Genomic DNA, 23,347 nt, shown 5'->3' with positions numbered 1-23,347 from the left:
GGTCCCTTCAGATGTTGCTGGTCTGTAGCTCTCATCATCCCTGACTATTAGCTGTCTGGGGCTGATGAGGGCTGGAGTCTAACAATATCTGGAGAATACTGTGTTGGCTACCCTGACACTAGTGTCATCCTGGTGCAGCAATTGCACAAACTGCTTTATTTGGTACTCTGCATAAGTTCTATTGGGAGGGGGACAGTGATGACAAGGGATCTGTTTAGCTTTATACTGCATGCTTCTGAAAACTACGTCAGAAGCAGCATTTCTGCTCTCTCACTTCTTCAATTTCTATGAATGTGTTGTCTTTGTGACATGATTGGTGTGGATCTTGTTCTACCAGGGAAACGGTTTAGCGAAGACCTATCATGTGTTTAATTTGTATAACAACTATGTGAGTGAAAGGTTACAGAAATTTATTTAAGTCTGCAACACTATGTACCCTTGGGAACAAGACTCATTTGAACTCAGTGGAGCTTGTGTCGATGAGTAAACATGTACAGACCTTCTCAGAATTAAGCATTTGTCCAGCCAAATGGATTTCTTTTGACAGAGCACTCTGTTTTTGTCAGGAACGTACAATTGAGCGCCTGAAGGAGCAGCGCGACAGAGATGAGCGAGAAAAACAGGAGGAGATTGACAACTATAAAAAAGATGTTAAAGACCTGAAAGAGAAAGTCAGCGCCTTGCAAGGAGATCTTTCTGAGAAAGAGGTTAACCAATATATATTATAGGCATATAAAGTAAAGAATCTTCGTGTTAAGAAGGGTAGTTTTCTTGATTCTCTCAGCAATTTTATCCACTAAAAACTGAAATGTACAACACAGACATTCAAATGAATATGCATGGAAAATAAGATGAAGTTTAAAATTGCTGATACCCAGAATGTGTTTGTTGATATTGGTGAAAACTGCAATTTATGGCTTATTTTCAACATTTGACATTATCTTATTGCCTGGATTGGTCACTAGACATAGACATCAATGGATACTGAAACATTGAAAATTTTAATGTGGCTGATTGAGCATAAAAGGGAAACACAAAAGGGAAATTGGGGATATTGGGAAACAGAACAGAGGGGGGAAACCTGAAACAGGTGATTGATGAGTGCAAATGCTCAGTGGGGCATATTTGCAATCATTGCCATGCTGACTGTCTGCTGCTGGGGTATGTGTGCGTGTACATGCTGGAATTTTGAATAGAAACACTTCACACTATAACATTTTGTTGCAGGACTCTACTTGTCATTGACACATGAATGCTGCTTCTGGTGTTCCCATGCTGATACTTAGAAATCCAAAATTGAAAACCAAGCATGAGGGAGATACATTGCCAACTTGGGTTAACTCAGAGATATGCACAAGCGTGTGTGTGTGTGTGTGTGTGTGTGTGTGTCTATATGCAGATAAATATATAAATATAAATATGCACACCCAAAAGAGACCCATCTAGTGGCATGGAACACTGAGAATTGGGAGGGGGTGAATAATTAGGGGAAACTGACAGCTGAATAGGAGAGAGAATAGAATGGAGCAGTTACAACAGGAGAACAGAGATACAAACCAATGATTGGGAGTGATGGGAGTTATAGTCCAACAACAACTGGAGGGCCACAGGTTTCCTATCCCTGGACTACAGCTGTCTAGGAAGTGGCTGTAGGCTGCAATTGCACTTTTATTCAATTGGGGGGGGGGAGTCAGGTTTTATGAGCTGGAAGTGGGGGAACAGTGATGCTGAATTTGGGTGGGGGATGAGAGGGGAATGTTGTGATAAATGAGTGAACAAAGCACAGCTATTCCATAGTAAATGGTTGGTGTGAAAGTAGTCTTTCTGTTTTATGCCCATAGACATTAATGGCAAAATTTAATAATGAAATGTAACTGGGATTCGGCATTAGTTTGTCCCTTTCCCCATCCCCAAAAATAATAACCCAAATGGAGGGGGGGGATGAAAGCAGGCCAGTGATTTCTGGGCATGTTCAGTGGGCACAGAATGCTAACTGACTGTTGGGGGGGAGGAATGGAATAGTAATAGCCGGACTCCTGAACAGAAGCACTGAAAGGGTGGAAGGGCTGAAGAGTCTTGTGGTGCCTTAAAAGGGTGGAATAAGAGTCCAGTTCAACAGATCATCATGTGCTTTTACTCTAGGCATATGGATTAAAGAAAATAATAATGCAGTCAGGTGGAAATGAAATCTTGTTATATAAAATGGAAATGGAAAAAATAAACTCTGGCAATTGTGTTAAAAAATCAATATATATACTTCATTGGTTTCTAAGGGCCCCAAGACTCCTTGTTGTTTTTGATTCAGCATAGCTATCCCTTTTGGCACTGAGCTCAGTGACAGTGTGAAGTTAATAGCTGATTGTTTTTCTTCAAATAAGACATAATTTCATCTAACACATTTAGAAGTACTCTCTTCCATTGAAAAAAGAGGTTTTCATATTTGATGCTTATAAGCCTCTAAAGAAATGTATTGTTCCAGAGCAGAAAACAAAATGTAATTGATATCTAGATTGGGAACAAAATATTGGTGCTAGAGCTGAAAAGTATAGTTTTGTTCTTCATGCTGCTGCATGTGTTACCTTTGTTGTAGACTTCATTACTGGATTTGAAGGAGCATGCATCATCTTTAGCATCATCAGGACTGAAGAAAGACTCTAGGTTAAAGACATTAGAAATTGCCTTGGAACAGAAAAAGGAAGAATGCCTGAAACTAGACTCTCAGCTGAAAAAGGTAAACACTAGAAACCTTTCTCCTTTCAAATGGAAATTGCTGGTCCTTCTCAGACTTATCCTTCTTTTTTGCCATTCCCTGCAAATTCCCTCCTGCAAATTTTAGATAATAAATTATTACTTTGGGATCAACAAAGCATTGTCGTTCAAAAAAAGTGTGTAGGACGATTGCATTAGTGATTGGGGTTGATTTCCAGCCACTTTTGCACACAGCAAGACAGTGACAATAGAGAATACATGTGTGACTCATGTCCTTTTTCCATGCTTTTGGGCATAGTATGACCTAGCTCACACATTTTCCCTTGATGAGATGAAGAGAGATGCCAGTTCTCTCACACATCATATCCAGAAGTTTGTAACTTCCTCTCCCTGTTTCCTTGTATCATGCAAAGCAATACAGAAAGTAAATAGACTGATAAAGCTATTCTGTCAACAAAATTCTAATAACTAACTAGGAAAACATTAGTTATTTGAATGGATGCAAAGGCATTTATAAACACAGCTAGTTCATAAAGTGTTGAGATGGGGAGGGGCTAAAATTCTACTGCAAAAGATCATCTTAACAGGCATCAAAGTATAAAACAGGTAAACTTCATAAACTAAGGAGATGAGAGTTGTGGAATAAGGGAATGCATTCACATTGTAATTAAGTTAGGAAAAAAGCAGCTGAAATAACCATTAATTGGAGAAGAAGCATAGTGGAAGAGTAATCTTAATTAATAGAAAATATTTAATATTCATTTTTGCAGTTACTCACTGTGGAGATGCTTTTAAATATTTGTTTTCCATTCCACAAGTCTTAGAATAAGTTTCATCTGAGATTTGTCTTCGGTTCTTAGTCCTGTTGTAAATCCTGTTTTAGTTTTTTATTTTTTGAAGCATTTCCCATGCCTGGGCCTATTCCAGTTGCTTTAACAAAAAGAGATGCAAATAACCTGCTGGAGCTCTTCATGTAAATATTCCTGGTCTGAAATGCAAACCTTTCCCCCGCTTTTGGCTACATGAAATAATTAATTACCATCAGAGAGGAACGGAGATCAGCCTGATTCTTTCCACCTGCCAGAGTCTTCCAGCAACTAAGTCTGCCTCACTTCCCACCAACCAGTAGAATGCCATTTTAAATGCCAGGGCACAGTGATTGTGAGAAGAAAAGAGACTGATTTGGCTCTGCCAATGGATCAAAATCTTTGACTGTGCCCAGCCAGTAAATCTCAAATCTTTATGCACTAGCCATTTGGAGAGCGTTTGAGGGAAGATAGATTTCAGCCATTTGCTGGAATTGTCTTGGAGCCATTAGCAATAGTGATTGAGTTTCTCTTGGCCTGCTGTGATTCCCACAAAGTAAGCCACAAAGCTTTCAGATGAAATTGTCAAGACAAGAATCTAAACTTCTGGAGATACTCAAACAAAAGCAAATGAAGCTGGCAGCAGTTATGGAAAGAAGAAACCCTCAAAAAAGGAGAAGCACCAGCAGATAAACTACGAAAAGTTTCAACATATCATCTTACAATAGAATTGTGGGTGGTTGTAGTTGTTTTTTGCATTACATTGTAAGCTTTCACATGGTGGGAGGAAAACAGATTTATAAAGCTTGCATGTTGGGGATAAATTTCTAGCCTGGTCTTCTCACTCACTAACTTTGTGCAGTCAGCATTCAGAGCTACTGATCATGTGTGTTACCTTTCATTGACAGATTAGCTGTTACATTTTATATTTATAGTGCGGAGAATGCAAGAGTTCCTAGATTCAATCCTTAGTATTCCCTGGTTTGGCTGCAGTCCTGGAAAGCTACTTTCCTTCATTGTAGACTGAGATACATGGACCAATAACCTCGCTCAAGATGTTATAACTTTCTGTGTTCAACTTTCTGTGTTGTAGGAAAATTCATGTTCCACTATAACATTTGAAGTATGTCATGAGAGTGTTGCTCCCAGTGTATAGCTGTACTAGGTTTGCCTGGTCAATGAACCCTGTTGCTCTGTACGTTAAACATTGATATGTGTATATGTTCTAAATACAGCTGTTGCAACATTGAAATATTCATACATTCAGATACTGAGTAGATCCATCAAGTTATCTTTTACAGCATTTTTGAGGTATAGTACACTCACATATTTAGGTTGCTGAACTTATTCAGTAGAGCTGGCATTTTTAAATTGGGGGGGGACAAGCCCATCAGGAGGTAAAACCTTTCATCCTATATTTATTTAAATGTTCAATAAAATCATAGCTCGGTGCTGCCTTAGTCAGCTTAAGGCTTTTTTTTCTAAGGAGCTTTCCAGCTGTTAATTGGTTTAAGTATGTAATGTATTGTACAGCCAATGGTTATCCAGACTTCTCCTCACTACCCGAAAGAGATGTATCCAAAGACTGAAGCAGAAAAATCCATTAAAGGGAAAATAAAGACTGGATTTGGTTAAAATCTCTACTTCAGATTAAATCCTAAATCTACAATCAGCTCCTTTTCTCCTACAATGAATGTCTCTACATCTTTCTGTAGATTGTTTGTGTTACATTTTTCTCTCTCTCTTGCACTGTTCCTTTCCCCAATTCTTCCCCTCTTTTCCTGTCTTTCTCCTTAGCATCCTGAAGTCTTATTGAGTCACCCATCCAAGCCAGTAAGTGTTATGACAAACTGGAAGGCCATAGCCAACCCCATTTGATTGTGCCGTTTCTGCATGTGTAGTCTCTTGTGTCTTTGTATTCCGTTCCCAGGAGACAGTGAAAAATTTCAAGGCTGTCATGCCTAGGTCAGACAATGGAGGTGGACTTTCCTTGTTGCTTTGTTTTAGTTTTTTTATTTAATCAGCTTATAGTTCTGCTACCTTTCTGCTTCTATGCTTAGTTGCTTTTCTAATCTGTATTTCTCAGATCCTATTTTTTATATGTGAAGTATAGGAGTGCTGTAACAAATTAGAAGGTGGTAGACTCTACTTCATTGGAGGTTTTTAAACAGAGGATCTGTCAGGGATTCTTCAGCTGTGATTCCTGCATTGCAGGGTATTGGAATAGATGACCTTTAGGGTCCTTTCCAATCCTACAATTCTATGTTTCTATGAAATAATTCCAAAATCCTTGGGAGTGTATATTGCAGATCAGGAAAGGTACTATGAGGATGATGGCATGCTTAATGAGCAGAGTTAAAGAAGCTATCGGAGGCAGGAAGAGTTCCTTCAAGAATTGGAAGCCTTGCCCTAATAAAGAGAGCAAAGGAACAAACTTTGGCAAAATAAATGTGGGCAGACAGTAAGGGATGCTAAAAAAGAATTTGCACAGCATAATGCTAAAAAGACTAAGATCAACAACAACAAGTTTTTTCAACAAGTTCTTTCCTGCTTGGCAGGGGGTTGGACTCAATGGCCCTTGTGGTCTATTCCAACTCTATGATTTTAATATATTGGTAGCAGGAAACCATCTAGGGAGGAAGTTGGACTCTTGGATGTGTGCTAAAGGAGGGTAAGGAGATTGCTGAGAAGCTGAATTAATTATTTTTACCTGTCCTCGCAGTGTAAGATATAGGGCAGATCCCAGTGTCTGAACTAACTTTTGCAGGAAGGGAGTCTGAGGAACTGAGGCAGATAGTGGTATAAGAGATTAAGTTCTAGACTTAATATACAAAATGAAAACTGACACATTGCTGGATCTGGAGGGCATCCAGCTGAGAATTCAACTCAAATGTGAAAATGGTAATCCTATAACAAAAATATGTTTTCCCTCTGACGAGCCTTCTCCATACCTGAGAACTGGAAAGTTGCCAGTGCAACACTAGTTGTTAAAAAGGAATTCAGGGAGGATCCTGGAAATTGCAGACCAATAGGCTTAACTTTTTTGATGGGAAAACATGTGGAAAGTATTGTTAAAGATAAAATAACCAAGCATATAGAAGAACAAGTCTTGCTGAAGCGTAGGCAGCATGGTTTCTGCAAGGGCAAGTCTGGTTTCATAAACCTACCTTTAAGAGTGTCAGTAAGTATATAGATAGAGGTGATCCAGTTGACATAATGTACTTGGACTTTCAAAAAGCATTCAACAAGGTAACTCAACCAAGGCTTCTGTGTAAATGTAAGAGTCATGGAATACAATGAGAGGTCCTGTTGTGGATCAGGAACTGGTTAAGTAAGAGAATAGGAATAAATGGACAGTTCTCTGAATGGAGTGATGTAGAAAGTGGAGCCCAAAAGAATCAGTACTGAGACTTTAGGGGTGAACAGTGAGGTGGCCGAGCTTGTTGACAATACTGAATTGTTCAGTTGTTAAAACAAAAAGAGATTGTGAAAAGCTCCTGAAGAACCTCTCCAAATTGAGTGGGCAGTAAAATGGCAAATGCAGTTCACTGTAAACAATGGTAGAGTGGTGTATGCCAGGGTGAAAGAAAATCTTAATTTTATATATACGCTCATGGGGTCTAAACTGACAGTAACTTACCAGGATTGTGACCTTTGGATCGTCATGGATAACTCTTAAGTAGATGTTGACTCAGTGTGTGACAGCTGTAAGAAAGGCAAAGGGGAAGTAGGAGAAGCTGCAAGTGGGCAAGTTGATATTCTGCTATTTTCCTCCTTGAACTTTAGATTATGGAAAGAAAATCACCCACATTTAGTTTATATTTCCCTTTTAATAGTAATAAGTAATTTGCAACAGATGTGAACAGACTTTAGGCTAGTGAAATATACATTGGATTTTTTTAAATGCACAGCTTCACAGCCCCCCAAATAAATTCCAAGCCACTGTCCCCGCCACCTCCCACCCCAAGAGAAGTCAATAAATGCATGAGCTAGTAGCAAAAGATATGGGTTCACGTCTGTGATCAATGATGAACGTAACTTGGTGACCTTGGGCCAGTCACTGCCAGGGCCTAGCCTCCCCAAGACAGCGATCATGTCCAAAGATAGACCTGTCCTCTAATGCCTGAAGCTTACAACACTGGCAAGTGCCACTTCCAACTTTTTCTTGCTGTGAAAAAGTATCAAAACTCTGCTCTCCTCCCACTATCCTGCTCCACTGCATCGTTTCTTAGGATCATTGGGAAGTGACAGATTGGGACAGGAGGCCTTCCTGTATTTTCTTTTATCAGGTAGGTCATAAGTAACAGCAAAGGGTCTGGGGCTCAGTGGAGTGAGTTGCCTGACTGAGGTGTAGATTGCACATGGAGAGAAATGTTGATTAACAACAAGAAGGCAAGAAGTGGGAAAGGATGCCTGTCCCTCCCTGTTAAGCCTGTGCATTTGAGATGATTCTTGGAATGTGCCCTCGTAAAGTTCTTGGCAAGAACACCTCAGTCATTGGGGCTAGATAGAGAAGTAATAAGGTAAGAGATTGCAGGGTTAGCATGTTCTTCACAAGCTGACTGGTCAGAGTTGGATACAAGATGGTGGATTAGATGGAGCTTTGGTTTGATATAGCAGGACTCTTGTGTCGTGTCTTGGGAACAGAATGTGTTCTGTTACGAATGTGAATATGGATACAAAGAATAATTCTTGGGATACTTTTTTGTGCAGGCTCATGAAGCAACATTGGAGGCTAGGGCCAGTCCAGAGATGAGTGACCGATTTCAGCAATTGGAAAGAGATGTGGCTCGCTACCGGGAAGAATCCAGTAAGGCTCAAGCTGAACTGGATCGTCTACTAGAAATCCTGAAAGAGATGGAGAATGAGAAAAATGATAAAGACAAGAAGATAGCAGAACTAGAAAGGTGAGAAGGGATGGGGAGAGAAGCCCGTTATCACTTTTCCAACTTGCTGCCATTCAAAATAGGGCATTGGGGGAGTTTCTAAAAGTTAGTTAAGGGTTTTTGCTTTTTTCCCTGCCTATTTCAAAAGGTATGCTGATGTTTCTGGGATCTCTTTTAAATAGCAGGAGGAAAAGTACAATTGTAGGAAACGATGGTAGCTCAGTGAAGCTGGCTTTCGTTTCATGTACTGTACATGCATACTTGAACCTGACAAATTTATATGATTTACTATAGTACAAGTACCACAGATAATACTAAGCATTTTTAATATGCAGCTTGATGTGAGGACTAATTCTGCCTATGTGAGAGCATGTTCTGCAGCCATATGAAATTAAATAGGAGAATGCCACTTAGTAGCTTTGAAACAGGATTTCCACTTCTTATATTATTATTACATATTTATTTACACCTCCCCTTTTTCCCTGACAAAGACTCAAGGCATCTTACAGCTAAAAATGCTCTTCTTGGTAATAATTTCTTAGTAATGTGGTTTCCCCAAGCCCATCCTTTTCTGTGGATAGAAATTAGGTAGGACTTAATATCCCCACTAGATTTGAACAGCTAGCAGTTGGGTCACCGGAGAAGTCATGGGAACAACACCTTAGATGGAAAATGGAACAAAACTATTAGCCATTTATTAGGCTTTTAAAATTTCTCCTGAACTGCAGTCGTAAACTCTTAGTCCGTTCTAAAACAGTGACATATAAGTATTAGTTACAGTTTGACCAACAGTTGCCTTGAAAGGTACAATATGGAGGTTCATTTCTTGGCGGTGCACTAACTTTTCCTCTTTTGCCGGAATGGGTTTCCTTAACATTATTTCATATGGATTCAACTGCATTTTGTCAGGTGCCAGGAAAATCACATAGATTAAGACCACCACCTGAGTAGAATTTTCCTTGGTGAATATATTAATTCTTGAAATGCAGTAGCTGCTTGGCGTTCCCTCGTTGCCCAAAATTTGTTCATCTGACTTAATATTTCAATGTTGAGTTAGATGTTGAATGTGTTTAATAGTTATGGGCGGCATTTGTATAAAGAAATCTACTCAGAACTCCAGAGAATATAATTAAGAGAATTTATTGTAGGGAGAATTTGCACATCTGTAAATACTTGGTGTTACTGCTTCACATTTTTATCTTCTTTGATATGCAGAATCTGCTCAAAGGTGACAAAACAATATTCTCCATTCATTAGGAACACACACATAATTAACTTGCATGAAGCCTCTCAGTTGGATTAACAGTTCAAGTTTGTTACCTTGGATGGCATCTGATCCTGTTTCATTGAAACAGTAGAGAGCTTTGAAAAATCAATATTTATTATTTTTCAATGAAACTTTGAACATTTCCATGAATGGTGTTCTGTTGGCCACAAGGGGGGAAATAGGTCATTTCCTTTATTTTTGAATTCCAAAATGTCTGTTAGGACAGTTGAAATAGAATTGCAGAAGTTTTACATAATATTCTTGAAATTTAATTTGTCAGTCTTATATAGATATCTCCCAAATTTATCTTCCTTCACCAGTATTTGATTATGGTCCAATTTTGCATTTCTCTGTATCCTACCAATATGCATGTTTGGATGTTCCTTCAACCTCAAAATATGTGCAGATTTCTCTATCACTGTTGGAAATATTGTTACCTTCCTTATCATAGAGGTTTAAAACCTTGGAATAATCTTTTGAGTTTTTCCTGTCATCTTTTTACATTTAAAATGTTTCTAAATCCCACCATCTTTCTTTTCAACTTCTTCCAAGGTCAGTCATTATGGAGAGCTTTGTTAGTCTTCTCTCAGAATTCCTGCTGTACTATAACTGTAATTGGATTGTTCATTTTTCTGAGTGTAACCTACAGTCTTGAAGGATGAATTCTCAATAGAGTTTATTACTCTCCAGTTGAAACTGAAGATAATATGGTTCCATTTCAAATTGGAGGAAACATGTATAGTATTTAAGATCTTCCTTTGTTACCACATTCTTCCAATCTGTAAGAGATAACAAGAAAAATCACTTTTTTAAAGCATAGTTGATTATTCTGAAACATATGTTTTTAATTTGTACAGGAGACACCACTAGATTAACTAACTGGCTGAGACACACCACATTTGTACCATTAGCTTCCCCTGCAGCATATACTTATACACCTAGTACCTTACCATAGGGAAGTTGGCTGATAAAAATAGCTTTTCAAGCTGGAGCCAGACTAGCGACTGCCTCTATACCAGGGTGCCACTCCATAAATGAGAGAAAAAGAAGAAATTAGTTGATGATGTTATCAATGAATTCTTCCATAGCTGCTTCCTAGAAATAAAAGAAAATACAGTATATGGCAAAAAGAGTGTTGGAAGCACTACATTGGCTCCCAGTACATTTCCAGGCACAATTGAAGGTTGTGCCAGAAACTACAACTAATCCAGAATGTGGCAGCTAGACTGGTGACTGGGAGCAGCTGCCAAGACCATATAACACCGGTCTTGAAAGACCTACACTGGCTCCCAGTACGTTTCTGAGCACAATTCAAAGTGTTGGTGCTGACCTTTAAAACCCTAAACGGCCTCGGCCCAGTATACCTGAAGGAGCGTCTCCACCCCCATCATTCTGCCCGGACACTGAGGTCCGAGGGCCTTCTGGTGGTTCCCTCCCTGCAAAAAGCGAAGTTACAGGGAACCAGGCAGAGGGCCTTCTTGGTCGTGGCGCCTGCCCTGTGGAACACCCTCTCATCAGATGTCAAAGAAATAAACAACTATCGGACTTTTAGAAGACATCTGAAGGCAGCCCTGTTTAAGGAAGCTTTTAATTTTTGATGAATCATTGTATTCTAATATTCTGCTGGAAGGCGCCCAAAGGGGCTGGGGAAGCCCAGCCAGATGGGCGGGGTATAAATAATAAATTATTATTATTTATTATACACCACGCCGTGCAATGTGCTGATCACATCACCACTCACTTAAGGGAGCCTGGCCCCCTCCTTAAGAACTTCAAGGCCCCCAAAGTGCCTGCAATCCTTCAAGTGTTCCACTATGTTCAATTGGGCTACTCCCTGTTCAATATGTTTAGGATTGCATCATCAGAGGCTGGTTCTTAGCTCTTTTTGAACAGGTGAAAACACTTCAATAGATTAAGTGGAAAATCAAATGAAGAACGCACCCAATTTGTGAATGGCTTTGTTTTTACGCAGTTCTGTTCACGTATCAAATGTCTGGCTTTCTAGTTCCTTTTACTAATTACTTGCTCTCTTTATGTATTGTCATCCCACAATCATCTAATGTTTCATTGATGTTTCTTTTGTGTTCTCCCTCTCTGTCTTTCCTGGTTCCCTTGGGTTGTTTTGTGCCTGTGGTTTTTTGGCCATGCCTTTTCTCAGAAGGCACGCTTCGCACAGAATATGCTCCCCCTACCAGGTGTCTGTCTCTCCACCCCAGCCTGTAGGGGGTTTTGTATGGGACTTTTTAGGAAAGTGAGTTTCTTACAAGGCTATTGTTTCTTGCTGGCGGAATGCTGCTTTCTGCTAACTGGCTGCAATTTCGGCTGGGGTTTGCTGTAGTCAGTGTGTGTATGTCTGCCAATGTGCCACATTAATTGGATTTATGCAACATTTTTAGACCCTGGAATACAACTTAGAGCACTAGTTCTGCTGGTATCATATTATCAGCATTTTTGAACGACTTGTGTTTTGACCTCCTCTTCTTTTGGTGGTTGTATTTCTGTGAATTCCCGCACTATAGCTCCATTACTTTCAGACCATTTCAGTTTCAAGCTGTTTGGCTCAGTTGTGCTCTCAAACCTATATAAAACCTGTTTTGTGTGTTTTTAAAATTAGAATGAGAAAACTGAAAGATAACACACAACTCTGAAACATCTTGCTTATGTATATAAATATTTATTTAATTTGTCTTTGAAGGCACACTGCCCCCATAAGATGGTTTACAGCTCCATTTATATATATATATATTTCTAGTAAGGCACAATCCAACTGAACAGGAACTAAAAGAAAAAAATATATTTTATAGGGTTTTATTCTAATTAAAAGAAAAACACATAGTTGTGATAATACCCTGTGTCTCTTCATGGGGTATGGGGTCACCACTGAGCGAACCCTGTTAACCCAACAGCTCTTGCTGGCAGGTCAGAGAACAGGGCCTTTGATACTGATCCCTACACAAATGCAGGCACATAAACCTGTATGGGCATACTTTTCGTTCTCTTCAGGGTGCCCATCATTCACCTTTCCTTAATAAGCTGTTGATAACTAGTTGCGGGCCCGGGTGCAAGTGAAGCCATGAGGGGTGGAGGGTGAACAGGCAGTTAAGATATAAAATAAGACACAAGGCACCAGTGCTGGGATCAGATAAGGCCACAACTTTATTGATTACAGATTTATGCAGGTTTGGGCATAGGCATTGTGTATGTATCTTGTAATCAACCAGCCTGCCTGCTGGTTTATGGATAAGAAGTAGGATTTGGCCACTGTCGCGGGTCACCTATTGACATGCTTCATATCCAGAGACCCTCCGTCCCCCGATCACTAGTAAGGATACTAAGGCCTTTCTGCCCCTTTTGGGTATTTGGGCAGGAAGCACCCCCCAGGCTCCCTTGGGGATACCCAAACCCCTGCCCAACTGGTCTAAGAATCCAACCCTCAGCCGCCACTTGAGATGGACCCAATACTGACTCTGCCCATGTAACTGTGACAAACTGCAGCTCCAGTGATGTTCTGTTCAGGGAATCCAGTGAAGACTGCTTGTCTTAAGCACACTGACTTTAGCCAGGGAAGGGACTGGAGGGAAGACTTTCCCAAAATAAACAGAATTTAAAAAATGCTAGTTTGAGGATTGTGTCATGTTTAAGCCATATGCTTATCTCATATTGAAGTAGTGAAATGACCTGAAATTATTGAACTTTGCTCAAACTTTATTTAGAAATGCATCACTTCACCCTATGTACCATTTCCCTTCAATTTTGTAACACATTGTATCAAAGGTATGCACTTAAAGTTTGGAGGCTGCTTCTCAATGTTGTAAGGAATGCGGGTAGCATGTGTGCTTGGAGAAAAATGTTGCTTGCAATAATGGTTGCATTATTTTGTAATTTGAGTTGCCTCATTCTAACTGATCTTGCTTGCTCAGGCCTGCTTTGTTTGGCGAAGTTGCTTGCTGTTTTGTATTTCAGCCAATTTCACTGATGTAGGTTTTTTAAAGGATGTTGTACATTTAAACAGAGTGTTTCCAAGCTGCTCTGCAATTCTAGGCATGTTCTAAATGTATAAAGCAACCAGCAGGGTTTTTGGCTAGTTGATGATCTGCCAGGTCACAAGCTTCCAGTGCCTGCTATATTTTTGTTGCCCGGTATTAAATTGGTATCAATACAAAGTCTTGTAGAAAACAAACTAGGTAATGTTTATTTTTCTCTCTCTGAGGTCTTTGACATTTAACTGAATAAAGCACATCTCATCAGTCATTTCTGGCCCTGTCCTTGATGTTGGCAAATGAAAAAAGGACATTTCTACAGTGGAAAAATAAATTTGGTCATAAATAATCTGAAGTAGACGTTTCATTGTCCTTTCCTGACTTCTATACTTTCCTCACCCCAATCCCTCTGAGATATTAGAGTAAATAGTAAGTAGCTGCAGTGTAATACTGACCCAAAATCAGTAGGTTCTAAGCTGCTAACTTTTTTTGAAACACAGCTGTTTTAAAATCTGTTTTCTTGTTGTAAATGTATCTAAAGATGACAACTTGCAGTTGAAAGTTAACTTTCAGAGCAGCAGGTACTTTTTAGCTGAATTGACTGGTATCATTAGTGGTGGTCTGTCAAGTATCAGATCCACTATGTTTCTAATCACATTTCTTTTGAAGTAGCAGTCTTCAGTTTTTAGCAGTTTGTATAGTTGGTATATTTAATCCATTGAAATAACTTTGAAATGAGGCAGTGCATCGATTTGAAAAAAATGTGCATTTTACACAAATCAACCTGTTGGTTTTGGATATAACCTTTTTTAAGTAGCCTTAAACTGGCTTACAGTTATAGTAGGGAGCTCTTGAGTAAAACTGAGTAAGAGAGCAAATAATAATTTAACTTTTACTCAAGACATATTTTTTCTAGTAAGTAAAAATTCTGGTGGTCACTTCTGGATCCGAATATTTGTACTGCATTCCTAGAGTACGTTTAAGATAGAGCCAGTTCATAGGTTACCACGACTGTTTCTTGAACATTTATATGTTATTATGTGATCTGTTTCTCACATGCATGATTGTCTTGGAGAGGAGGAACAGTATATTGTTCCTGATGAGGAAGAGCATGATCTGGGTTGAATGATTGTCCGAAATAGCCGTAATTTTAGCTTGTAAAAACAACACAAAACTTTCTTTGCAACTTGCTAAATCAAGAAGATGAAGAATAATGCTGCTTTGATTTTGTCTGTCAATCTCATATTTATCAGTGAAATTGACCATAGATAACTCTGAAAACAGGGTGTTAGAATTAAAGCAAAAAAGGCAATAATGAACTCCTGAGGCCCATGGCTGTGCAGTAACCTCCAACAGGTAGTCTTTAGCATGCCTCCCAGTCCATAGTGTTGGAGGGAACTGACTAGAAGTAGCATGTTCATTATTGTTTTTTAGATTGCACCTCATTATATAGACTTAAAATATAGCTGACTTGACAGCAAGCTTGAAAATGTTCTTAGGTGTTTAAAGAGTTCATACAAAATGATAAGTAGTTCCTGGATTTTCTTAAAGTTTTATGAGCAACACATGAAGGCTTGTGGTGTATTGATTCGCTTTATTTTGGCCTTCTTGTTGAGATAAATTAAGATATTTTCTTGGAATAAATTTTAAATCTGAGAGGGAGGCAGCCTGAAGAAAGTTGTCTGATTTCCCAGAACTGTCATCTTGCTAACATCTATGTTCCATGAAATATTCTCTCAAGCAGTAGACAGTTGCTTTCCAGTTTGATCCATGCAAACTTTGGCGTTGTCTTTACACTATTGCTCCAAGAAAGGAAACAAAATAATCAAAAAGAAGGCATTTTCTGGAGCACTCCTTATGTGTTGAATGGTGTAATCTAATTGGGTGGTTCGAACTGCCCTAAGACCTTTGGGTATAGGGCAGCATAGAAATTAAATAAATAAAAAAATATAATTAATTCTTTTTGTTGCTGGGAAGTTTACCAGAATGGAGGATTTTGGTTGAAAAAGCCTTGCCTTTCTTTCTTGTCTTGCTTTCTGATGCTGTGCTGCTCCTTTGTCACTTTTCTTGATGTCTTAACTTTGGAGTATATCCTCATTAACCTTTTCTCTAACTTTCTCTTTCACATTTCCTACCCTGGATTTGCTGCTTGGTTCAGCCTCACTTCAAGGTCAGTATATATTAATTTAAGGATTTTATTAGAGAGGTACATCTACAGCTCAGGTAGTGAAATACTGAAACCCAATTTTCTTCTCTAGAAGATGGGATCAGAAATATCTTACTCTATATGGGAGAGCTGGACTACAGAGTAGTTTATAGCACAAAACTTGGATGTGCTGGCAGTAGTTACTGTTGTTTGTTCAGACATTAGCAAATTCTTATCAAAATGATGAGCAGGGGAGAGTGGGACAGTCAGCACATTGGCTGGCTTCCTCCAGTCTTGCACTGAGTATCTGCATTGTGGCCTCTGTGTCACCTCATCCAAGTTCAGATTCTCCATCTTCTGCCTGGTGAGGGAGAGGCCAATGAGGCGTGAGTACATTGTATCAACAGTGGCTATGGGCCATCTTGAATCCGTACTGTCTGCATGTTGCCACATCTTTCAAGAATTCACTTGTTCTACACCTTATTGATTTATCTGTGTGCACGGGCAGACATTTTGACCTGACATTAAAATTTTAGTCAATTTTATCATTTTGATCCAGTACCTGAAAATAAGAGAGTCCTGAGTGGTACTTCTCTTTGTAATTGGAAAATCAGTTGAATGGCCTACTAAGACCCAGGAGCTTTGGTCATGCGTCTTAATCATTGTGTGTGTGTGTGTGTGTGTGTGTGTGTGTTTTATGTCTTCAATGCGAAGTTTTAAATCTGCGCTATACTTACGGGCTGTGGCTGTTTGCAAAATAATCCCATTGTATGAGAGTAATAAATTAGCTGATCAGTACACATATTTTTCAAATAAGGATTGTATGGGACATTGTTTTCAATGCTTATGCAAATATAGAGGGCTGCTTTGAGGGGGAAGTATACCGTTTAGAGGCTAGTTTTGAACTTGTGCATACTTGTTTTATGTATGTCTGAACACTTGCAAAATTTTGAGTATGCGGGATGTATTTCTAATTTAGGATATTATGGTGTGCTGTGCTATTGTCAGAAAGAGCACTCTGGTTGTTATGCCAAAGTTACACATGTTTCTTTTTTGGAAGTTGCAAGAATAATCAAAAGGAAGTTATTAAAGTTCCAAAAATATTTGTATAACCAAACTTACAACAAAAGCCTGTGTTGAGCTATTGATCAGCATCCCCACTGGTAATAACTCCACTTACCCATATATAGAGGAGGATAAACTTGGGAAGCAAGAATAACAGTAACACTACCTGATTTCATCGCCTCTAGTGGGAGAAAAATTAAAAACACATTGTTACAGTAATTCATATCCTGAGTGTGCCATAGAACCCCAGAAAATTTAGCATGTGGCTTTATTAATGCCATATGGGGGAAGATGGTGAAACATGGAAGACAGGGCTGGCAAATCCCAGTGTTCTTCTAGCCAGGTATGTTTCCAGTCAGGTCTGAAATAGTTTGGAGCAAAAGACCATAAAGGATAATTAAAAAAAAAAATCCAAGCAAAACAGTGCTTTAATTTCTAGTTGGGTAAGAAGCCAGCAGGAAAGAGATCTTATCGCATTTCACCAGCTAGACATGAGCAATACTGAACATATGTTCGCCCTAAAGGCATGTGCCAGAAGTTTGCAATGAAATGGCATAATTGTCAAGGAGTTTTATAAAAAAGGAAATGGTGTAAAGGCTCTAATTTAAAAAGTCATCTCTATTCTCCAGAGAAAAAATGTTCAGCTGGTTTTTCTAAGTACAAATAGTTGCAGTTTCTAAGTCTGAAATGCATATAGCAGAATTAGAGTAACTTCTTATATCTTAAGGACAGCTACTGTACTGGCCTACTGATAATCAGCATTTGAAAGCCAAAGTCCTTTTAAATATTTTGATTTTTAGTTCATATTGCAGAAATGGTCTCAGTGCAACACTAATAAACTAATAAACTTACCATGCTAAGTTTATAATGAAATGATTGTCTTGCAGCTAACTGGCCAAGTAAGCAGTCTTGCACGCATGTGCAAATGCACATATGCAGAAATTTTTCACAAGGTTTGAATATTCTGGTTCTGTGCTATCCTCAAATTCAACTGCTTCATAAGTCTTCTACCAGCTCTTAAAACTGAGTTGTAAGAAGTGGGTCATTAAATTGGAAATTGGCCCCAAATTTTCTGCACATTTTTCAGGAGGTATGGGTCTTGCCATGACTGATGCCTCAACTCAAGCTAGTCAGGCACATGTTACCTAGCATACTAAACAAAGTAATAATTCAAAATATTTCGGCAAAGAGCAAAGTCTCTTTGATGTATGTATGTACATATGTATGTATGCAACTGCTCAAAAGCTCAGGGGCAAAAGAGCCCTCACAGTTCTCCCCTCCATCATATTGGTAACAAGACCAGTGAGTGCATAGCTGTCAACCTTCCCTTTTTTTTGCGGGAAATTCCCTTATCCCAGCGCCGTTTCCTGCTGCTTCCCGCTTCTATCCCGGATTGTTGGATATCCCGTAGACTGTCCCAGGGACAGGTGAGGCTGCTGATCCCTTATTTTCGAGGCTCCCCGGGACAGGTGAGGCTGTTGATCCCTTATTTTCGAGGCTGCTGATCCCTTATTTTCAAATCTGAAAGTTGACAGCTATGCAGTGAGTGTAATATGACCTCTTTGTCATTCTGCCATAACATCAATATATCATCATATCTCACCATCCTATTATTTAGGGAGAAGGCTTGCACAAACCAGATGGCCATGTTTATGAACTTCTTTGTGATGCCTGCATCCCATGGGTGGTAGTAAGCCTATTGAAATTAATGGACTGACCTTGGTCATGTTCATTAACTTCAGTGGGCTCACCCTGAGTGAATTCTGTCCCATGTTTCTTTAGGAGAAGGGAAATGAGCCCTCATTCCTCCTCCCATCCAAACACTTCCCCCTAAATGTCTGAAACAGGTCCCAGATTCATACTTGGAGGCATTTCCACAACTACATTTAAATTTGTCAACTCTAAGAACATAGAAATGTCAATTTGTTTCAGTACATGCCCGTGTTGCCAACAGTTTATTAAAGTCTTCAATCATATAAAATACAAATCAGTGATAAGATTATTGTATATAGCCCATACCTTCTCTTATATATCCTCTATTTCCTCACTCTGCCTCAAACTATTTTTAAAATATGTAATGGTAGGGGTTGACTGAGCCCCCTCTGGAAATAATAACAAATTAAACATACAAGCAAGACCAAAAGCAGGGGATGTGGATTATAGAATAACGGCTTCTCTCTTCAATCAGCTTATAGCATGATATTAATTGCCTTCTATGTCTGTATTGGGTGGCCTTCCAAATATTGCATGAATCAGCCAAGATGTAGGACATGCTTAGATACATGCTTATGCAATCTTCAAATTCCAACCAAAAGGTTAATAGCATAGGACAACCTCAAATTCCACCCCTATATCCCAAACATTTTAGAACACTCATCTTGGGACAATATGAATTTTATTTCTATCTTTCTAGACTTTGCAAACAGTTCAGAATTAGTTTAAAATGAAACATTCAACCTACGACACTCACCCAAACATCATTACAAAGAGATGTTTAAGTCTTCTTCAAGTCATCATTAACCTGGCTTTTGACACTTCAGATGTATATTTGTAGGACCCACTTTATTTTAATAAGTTATTTTAGACTGTTTTTAACATTGTGGAATATTGTATTTTTTAATGTGTTTTAAATGTTGTACCTCACCCCGGGACCTTAGAGTGAAGGGTAGGTACTAAATTGTAATAATAATTAGCAGCATCAGTGAGGAACATTGTTGTATCTCCAGAGGAAGGATGTTCTGTACCTGGGGCAGTGTCACAGAGAAGGCCCTATCCTGTGTCACTATGTATCAGGTTATGCACATCAACACACCCACAAAAAGGACCTTCCACACAGAACACAGGATTCAACCAAGCAGCTATAAAAGTGTTCAGCTCAAAGTCATTTATTGATTTACACGCTAAAGTTAACACCTTAAATTAGACCAAACAGCAAATGAGCAACCATTGCAATTCTAGTCTAGCAGTGGCATCCTGCACTAGCTGCAGCTTCTAGACTGTCTTCAAGGGTAGCCACATACAATGCAATACAATAGTTCAATCTACAGTGCAGTAGTACAGTATACAGAGTAGATTTCACAGTCTTTATGTGCCCAAATGAGTATAATATTTGTACTATTATTTTAAAATAATTTTCAGATATTGTAGGGTTCAGCACATGTATGCACATTTATTCTCTCCCTGTGTTGTTGACTGCTCACAATGCTTTTGAAAGCGCCACATGGGAAATTATTTAGGGACGGGAGAGGTTGTTTTTTAGGGAAATTGATGGAGCACAGTGTTTTCATTTACCATTATGTAAAATGTTTAAATTACAATATATCGTCATGTTAACATATCCCAAAGTAAACAAATTATCCAGTGTGACATCATTAGAAAGATAATTGAGGTTATTATTCAAACTTAATTTATGTGCATCAGATTATTCCAGCAAATACAGCCTCCTGAGGGTGTTTTTTAAAAAAAGACTAATAACAAATGATTTATGTGCACCTATTAGTGACAAAGTAGACAGTCATTATATAGCTTATAGAGTCCCCCTACCCCACTATAAACCATGTATGTTTTATGGTTTACCAAAACTAAACCAAAATGAGTTCCAATGAATAGCACTTACTTATTTATTTCATTTTATTTATTTTCTCACATTTCAATCTCACTTTCCTTCCATCATGGAATCCAAGTTGATGTATGTGTGGTTCCTAAGAGGTCATCATCCAGGCAGTAACTCGACCCAGACCTGCTTGGCTTCCACAAGGTGGTGACCGCGTCTGCCTTCAGACCTTCAGGAACTTGGGTTCCTGTTATCGATCTCTGTGCCACTAATGCAAGAGGGGCATTTGCCAGCATTTGGGCCCATTTGCTATCTTTAGGCATTATTAAAAGAAGAGGTTGCACAAGTACTCTTAACCATATCAGCAGAGAAATTGTATTGCTCTTTGTAGCACCAGATAAGATTCTAGCTCACTCAGGGGCACAAGTGCCTCTGTAGTTTTCTCTCCACTCAAGAAATGTGTGATGCAGCCACAAGTTCATACCTTTTACAAGGTATGAAAGTCTTCCAGGCTAAAATGGGGTCAGTCACCGGCAAAGTATGTGACTGTAAGGGATTCATTGTCCCCCTCAGATGTTCTGTGTTAGCAACTCCAACAATGACTGGCCTACTGCCATTTGAACAGTGAAGAGGTGTGCTCTAGTGAACAAGGATTCAAACTGTGGGCAGGGGAACATACACAAACCCCTCTCCCAACACATCATGCCCCTCTCAGCCCTTGACTGCACAGTGAAGGTCTGTGGGAGACTTCTGCTTGCATTCTCTTGAGCACAGTCACACAGAGAAGCGTGAAGAAGCCCCACTGCAGACCCACACAACATGGGGAGGGGCGGAAGAGGGAGAGCATGATGTGTAAAGATGTTTGAGGTGCAGTTTGTGTGCACCTCCCCGTCCCCATCCATATTTGGAGGCTTTGCATGTTCAGGGAAATGCCTAAATAATTTTTTGCTTGATGAATTTCTCTTCTTATAGGGAGAGACTGTTCTGCTCACCCTGCATACTGATTCACATCTTTGTTAAGAGTGGAAGTGCAGTCTTTTCCACACTGTTTAACACTGAAAAAACTGGGCTCTACTCTGTTGTGTTGCTTTGGTAGAAATTCAACCTAGCTTTCTTAATTGCTTTTTCTGGATTTAGGCCAACTCTTACACAGGTTTTTGGTTGTGATTTCTCACTGTTTAATTGCTAAAAAAATTGTCCAGTAGCACCTTAGAGACCAACTAAGTTATTCTGGGTATGGGCTTTCGTGTGCATGTACACTTTGTCAGATACACGAAGAAGTGTATCTGAAGAAGTGTGCATGCACACGAAAGCTTATACCCAGAACAACTTAGTTGGTCTCTAAGGCGCTACTGGACAATTTTTAAAAAATAAATAAATTATTTTGATTGCGTCAGACCAACACGGCTACCTACCTGAATGTTTAATCGCTTATCAAGCCTGGAGATAGGTTGGAACCTTCACCTTCCAGGAAGAGGATTTTAGCCTTTCCTTCCTGCCTCTTGAAGTAGGAACTGACCCAATACTGAGTGACCTGCTCATAATTACAATAAAAATTACCAAGGGAACGATTTCCTTATTTATTTCCCAGTGGTCCTTCAGTGCTTGATATGTTTTACTAGTACTGTTTTTTAATGTCCATATTTGATGTCCATTAATTTCAAGGAGTCTACTACTAACGCTTCTAAAAAATAATAATTCTAAATAATTATTTAAAAATGAACTACACATAGATGCAGTCTGTGTTTCTCAAATGGCTGGCCTCCCAAAGGAAGGAGTTCAGTACATTTTTGGAAAGAATATGGATGAAGGGACAGAAACAATTTGTCTAATTTTGGAAAAATAGTTAAGAATCAGGATTTTCCAAAGGATAGATTGTAACCCTTCTAGAATCATTAAAAGGGGAAGTGCGGAGTTGCAAATCCCTGATTACTGTAGAGAGTAGGTGCTGGGGGGAAGGTATAGGATCTGATTAGGTATCCCCCAGCAAACTTTTCAGATGAAGATGTATAGACACAGAAACTCTAGTAAGTTTAGAAGATGATATAATTTTGTGACGTTTGCAAAATACTGATGAGATTGAAATAATGCGAAAATAAGTACTGGGTAGAGTGGCAAGAATTAATCTGCTTCTTGATCTTACCTATACCTTTGAACTCTCTTGAGACCTATTTTAATGGTTAGGTACAAAGTTGACTTCTCCTATCCACCCATCTCAATTTTCAATTCTACTTCCCTTCCCCTTCCTCTATACTTATCTGTACATGGAATTTGTTTTTAAAACCTGGGTTTCCTGGTTTCAGGATATAAAATCCACCCACCCCTCTCTGAAAACCCATTTGGGGCTTCTTGCTGGCATACATACAACAGTCTAGTTATATTTTCATGACTTCTAGCAACAAGCACTGTTTTCATTGGCATTGGTTGCCTTGTCTTATAAATGCCATGGAAAAGTGAAGAGCAGTGTAAGAAAATGACGAGGACTTGTGGCAAGAAGCTCGCAAACAGAACTCCTAATGGACTGTTTGAACTTGCTAGCGTTCGTTTTAATAGTGCTACATTAACTCCTTTCAAAAGCATAATGTTTTTTTTAGCTGTTGAATTGTGTCTGAGGCATAGATGATGAGAGGAATTCATCTTCTCTTTAAATGACATCGCAGGATGGGTCTGCTTCTTATTTACTTTATAGGGGGGTTGCCTTTAAAAATGCCTGTTTTAATTTCTTTTAACATAAAGATTGTATTTATAAAAAGCATCCAATTAATACTTTAGACACTGTTGTCTGTTCTTCCCAAAAGATACAGGAATGATTCCAAAATGCCATTTAGCCCTGGCACTAATGTTGAGAGGGACTGCACAGGTAGTTTTTATCAGCTGAAGAGAAGCTTCTTGTTCTGAGGGACATAACTTTTGTAGGCCACTCAGCTGAGTTTGC

The 23,347-nt window shown here is 39.1% G+C and overlaps 1 protein-coding gene across 13 annotated transcripts in view; it reads left to right on the top strand.

Annotated features, from left to right (window-relative positions):
* ERC1 (ELKS/RAB6-interacting/CAST family member 1) overlaps positions 1-23,347 on the top strand; it is a 163,253-nt gene that overhangs the window by 48,839 nt on the left and 91,067 nt on the right. For 9 of the 13 annotated variants that reach the window (XM_081209879.1, XM_081209886.1, XM_081209874.1 and 6 more), the window contains 4 exons: positions 567-707; positions 2,591-2,731; positions 5,313-5,348; positions 8,229-8,422. In XM_081209879.1, the coding sequence (XP_081066005.1) occupies positions 567-707; positions 2,591-2,731; positions 5,313-5,348; positions 8,229-8,422 (512 nt within the window). The remainder of the gene's footprint in view (positions 1-566; positions 708-2,590; positions 2,732-5,312; positions 5,349-8,228; positions 8,423-23,347) is intronic. The other 4 variants (XM_081209876.1, XM_081209881.1, XM_081209884.1 and 1 more) reach the window with 1 other exon arrangement.

Source organism: Podarcis bocagei (genome assembly GCF_964188305.1).
Source record: "Podarcis bocagei genome assembly, chromosome: 10".
Lineage (NCBI taxonomy): Eukaryota > Metazoa > Chordata > Lepidosauria > Squamata > Lacertidae > Podarcis > Podarcis bocagei.
Note: the sequence above shows the minus strand (reverse complement) of the source record. Positions and strands in the feature narration are given on the sequence as shown.